At 32.8% G+C, this 4,322-nt stretch overlaps 1 protein-coding gene across 1 annotated transcript; it reads left to right on the top strand.

Annotated features, from left to right (window-relative positions):
* Window positions 1-1,270: 1,270 nt before the first annotated feature.
* LOC144544549 (uncharacterized) lies at window positions 1,271-3,699 on the top strand. The gene is made up of 8 exons (XM_078293077.1): window positions 1,271-1,334; window positions 1,449-1,511; window positions 1,773-1,859; window positions 2,236-2,340; window positions 2,550-2,675; window positions 2,771-2,901; window positions 3,333-3,444; window positions 3,551-3,699. The coding sequence occupies exons 1-8, from the start codon at window positions 1,314-1,316 to the stop codon at window positions 3,656-3,658; spliced, it is 753 nt and encodes a 250-aa protein (XP_078149203.1). The 5' UTR covers window positions 1,271-1,313; the 3' UTR covers window positions 3,659-3,699.
* The last annotated feature ends 623 nt before the right edge of the window (window positions 3,700-4,322 follow it).

The following is a 4,322-nucleotide window of genomic DNA, read 5'->3' as shown; positions in this document are numbered from 1 at the left end:
GAGACTAGTTTTTTGTAATTATCCAATTTCAGTAATATGAAATGGGCTTATGCCTCTTTTAAAAAAAAAAAAAAAAAAAAAAAACTAAGCTACCCTTATGAATTTTAAATTTTAGTTATATATATTGATTTTATTTTATTTTATTTTATTAGACGTTTTTATATTACATGTTTACTTGTAACTAGTGGTTAGAGTGTTTGTGATTGTGGAAAAAAATTATGTATTACATTTTAAATTTTAACTCTTTTTGTCAAAATTTTCTAGTTCCACTCTGATTACAGCATGACAATTCTCACTACTTCAAATTGAATGGTCTAGAATTTTTAGATCAAGTTATTTTTTTGTCTATCTAAAATAATAGTAAAGAGATTAAAATTTTATTTATATTTTCATACTAAAATCAGGTTGAATGATTTAGAATGATTGTTTGAATTTTAAAAACAAAGATATAGATTCACAATACGGACCAATATGCATTATGCATAGTATCATAGCCTTACTCTTGTAACAGTACAAACAAAAATTTTTAACTTTTAAAAAAATTTCACATTATCTGTTTTTCTAATATTTTTCGTTCCTTAATTTAAAAAAAAAATATTATTCATTGTAAGTATATCGTTTGGTGCTGTAAATGGAATGCTTCATTAAATCATTCGAGTTAGACTCTGGGTCAAAGGGAAACTTAAAAATACTCATTTTCTTGGTCAAAAGAAGTCAACATTATAAAGAGCCTCTCAGATTCGAACACGTGTCCTTACCAGTTCTGCTCATGCAGACCAGTCACGATATGATATCTTCTCTTCCTCTCTTTGCTCTTTGGAACTTTTCGAGAGAGAGGGAGTATTTATTCAAAAAAAAAAAAGACTGATATAAAGAGAATCACCAAGTTCTCTGTTTTTGCTTCGTTCTTGGCATCTTTCTTTCCTCAGAAATAACTATAATTTATTTCTTTTGGGAAAGCCATGAATCCATTTCGCTTGTTTCGCCTCCTTTATTCCTCATCAACTCGTAACCTTTCAGCACAGGGATCTCAACTTAACTGCAAGTCCACTTCCCGTAAAACGAAATCCGTGACAATATTACTTCTCAAACTGGATAAGTTCTAGTTTGTAGCTCTTCATTTAGAAAATTAATTTTATTTTCTAGAGAAAGGTATGAAAATCCATGACATATTGACATAACACTAGTGAGGAAAATAAAACTGAGAAAAGATATATGCAAAGCACTAATATAACTTGGAAAGCCTATTATGACAAAAACAATATATATATTTTCTTGATTCATAGGAATCTTGCAAGAAAGTGAAAGCTGTCATGAAGTACATTAAGCCTCAGGTAGATTCTTAAATCTTTTTTCCCTTTTAATTTTGTTCTTGAAAATCTTTGCCAGTGATACTTTAAAGTAGTTTCCATTTCCTTTTTTTTATTTTTTAAATTGCAATTATTTAGGCACTTTTCTTGGAGCTATGTGAAAGCAGTGCAGGTGAAGAAATGTTTCCCCAAAAAGTTCAGGTGCTCAAAGAAATACATTCTGTACTCTGTAAACTTTGCTAATATGTGAGGCTTTTTAACTATATAAAAATAATAATATTGTTCCAAGGTGCACATTGGTGAAATGCTTCAAAAGAAATATGCCATTTTAGGTTACATAGCATTGGTAAATTAGTTGGGAGACTGGGAGTTGTATGCTTTTGTGAAATATTTTACAAAAGATGTATGTATTTTATGGATTTTGTTAAACATTTCACAGAAATTGTTTTCTTTAATTTTTAGGTTGCAACCATAGGTCACATGGTTGATATGTGGAAGGGCCATTATATTCTACCTGCAGACATATGCTCTATTTGGTCCTCGGAAAAGGTTCTCTATCCCTTTTTTTCTCAGTCTCTATGTGTGTTTGTGTGTGTGTTTTGCTCCCTACTAATTGGCTATCTACCTAGTACCTGTATTGAGCACCATCAGTTTGTTATGTGGCCTTTCTTGCCTTGAATTTTCATCTGCTTGTCTGAGTTGAACTGAAATTTTCATAGAATACAAAGAGTATGGAAACCCAGCACAATTGCTGTCTTAACATCATCTATTTTAGTTAATGAATTCTGCAAGAAGCTACAACATTTTTGAGTTAAATCTGGCTTATCCTTTCTAGGATAATTTGTTAGTCTTTAAGTTTGCTATATTGTTCATCACCTCTAACCCAGTAATTATTTTGATTTTGGATAAAAATTCAATTTTGAAGAATTTACCTCAGCAAGGTGCTGCACCAAAGTCTGAGTTTCGAATTGCTTATGAAGAGGCCATTAGTCACGGTGCTACAGTTTATCTTGGCGATCGTCCCGTTCACGTAAGTAAAAAAAAATGGGTCCTGTCTTTGTTACTTTTCTCAAATAAAGGTTACTGCATTTTATAGAAAAAAGAACACTTCATTTTTTTTTTTTTGTATAGCACTGAGTTTCAAGAAGAATAGCATAACTACTGGAGTTATATTTTAGATCTTTACATTTTAAGGAATCCTTATTTGTCACTGTATTCTATTTCTGATTCATTTAACAGATCACTAATAGTAGAGTAAAAGCAATCCAAAGCAGAATTCCACTGTGGTCCTATGCAAAGTTCTGGTATTGTATAAGTTTGCTGGGAATTGAAGATATTACAAAGCCAAGAAATTTTATTAAATATGTAAGTCCCTTCCTCCTTTCATGTTTCAGATGTATTTCTTTTGCTTTTTTGGTGAAATTCTAATGTTATGTCTGTCTATTTTTTCCTATTTTCAGGTTAAAAGAATAGTAACATGGAGTATTAGTGCCGAGCTTAAGACAAGACCTGATCTGTCTGCCGGTGCTCTTGAGGAGCATAAAATAGCTTTTCCTTTTATATGGGAAACCATTCTCACTGAGCGCGACATGTTTGTTTTCCTTCTCAATTTCACTTATCTTGTCCATTTTCTATAAAATAAAATGAATTGTATATTCAGTCTATTTAGTAAAACATCAAACTAATACAATATTATATCTGTTATATGTAAATGGAACAAGAGTGAAGGAAGTAAAACTTTAATAGTTGCCTCTGCTAGTGACTTGACACAACGAAATGGCTTTTTAATTGCTTTTATTGAGTAAAAAACCTCCCCACAGAGGATGTTAATCACCCTTTTCTCATTTCACCCTAGTTTGCACTTAAAAAAAATACATAATAGAAGAAATGCAAAATCATCATGCTAGTGCTATGTCTTTTTGCATATTTAGGAGAAGTTATCAGTTGAAGTAAATATAAAGCATGAACAAATTTGGATTTCAGTATCTTATTCCTTACAATTATTATAATTTTAAAATATAGGTTTATGTCAAGAAAACTATGGGATGCCGCAAGGGAGCATTCTTTGGTTGTTGCTGTGGTAGGCCAGGCACATTTACCTGGAATAAAGAAATACTGGGCACAACCAATTGAGGTTACCATTTTACTAATCCATTTGTGTTTTCATACTTCCTGCTATTGTGCTGTACCAAATAGAACTTGGACCAGTTGCATTATGTCTTTTCTGTAATTTTGTACAGGTGGAGCATTTGCTTGAAATTCCAAAGACGAGGGAGGGTACATCAAATGCAAAGATTTTGGTCGCTGTTGGGGCCTTAATTGGTATTTTGATTTGGGCAAGGAATTGAAATTAATATAACAACTCTGACCCATTGACTTGATCCTTAACTCCTTTTCCTTCAGAATATATATATTTTTTGTAATGATGGAAATATTCATTGTATGGATCTTTACATGTATATTGTTTTTAGGATATGGCTTGTAAGCTTAAAAGATGTACATATGGTATGATATATAATGTTGGCTTACTGCTTGTACCTTCTTCTATTTTCTTTTTTTGGTATAGCACGTAACTTTGTCTGGTTTTTTATTTTTAAAAACCAGATAGAGGCTATCAGTTTAGTACAGATAAATAAAGTAGTAATTACATCAAGAACTGTCTGAAGGACATCGTCTGTTTTGAAGCCACAGCCTGAATCTAATTTGGAGCAGTGTTCATACTGAACCTTCACCTCAGAATACCCGACTGGGTTGAGCGCAACTTGGGCTTAGGAATTAGGCTGCATGTCCTCCTTGTTTAAGTGTATTTTTATCGGTCGAGAAGGCCCAGGCGTAGAAGGCTTCCTCTTCTGGCGGATGGAACTTCTAATTTCACTTAGCGTACCTTAGTTGGTTCTGGCCCGTGATCCTTTGCCTGATTCTTAATTAAGGGGCTGCATAATTGAGCCTTTAGCTTTCGTAGCCGTTAGGATACGAATCGGCATGCCTGCGCGGCTGCGCCACATGTCCTCT

The sequence above is a fragment of the Carex rostrata genome, chromosome 26, assembly GCF_964058835.1.
Source record: "Carex rostrata chromosome 26, lpCarRost1.2, whole genome shotgun sequence".
In the NCBI taxonomy this organism is placed as follows: Eukaryota; Viridiplantae; Streptophyta; class Magnoliopsida; order Poales; family Cyperaceae; genus Carex; species Carex rostrata.
Note: the sequence above shows the minus strand (reverse complement) of the source record. Positions and strands in the feature narration are given on the sequence as shown.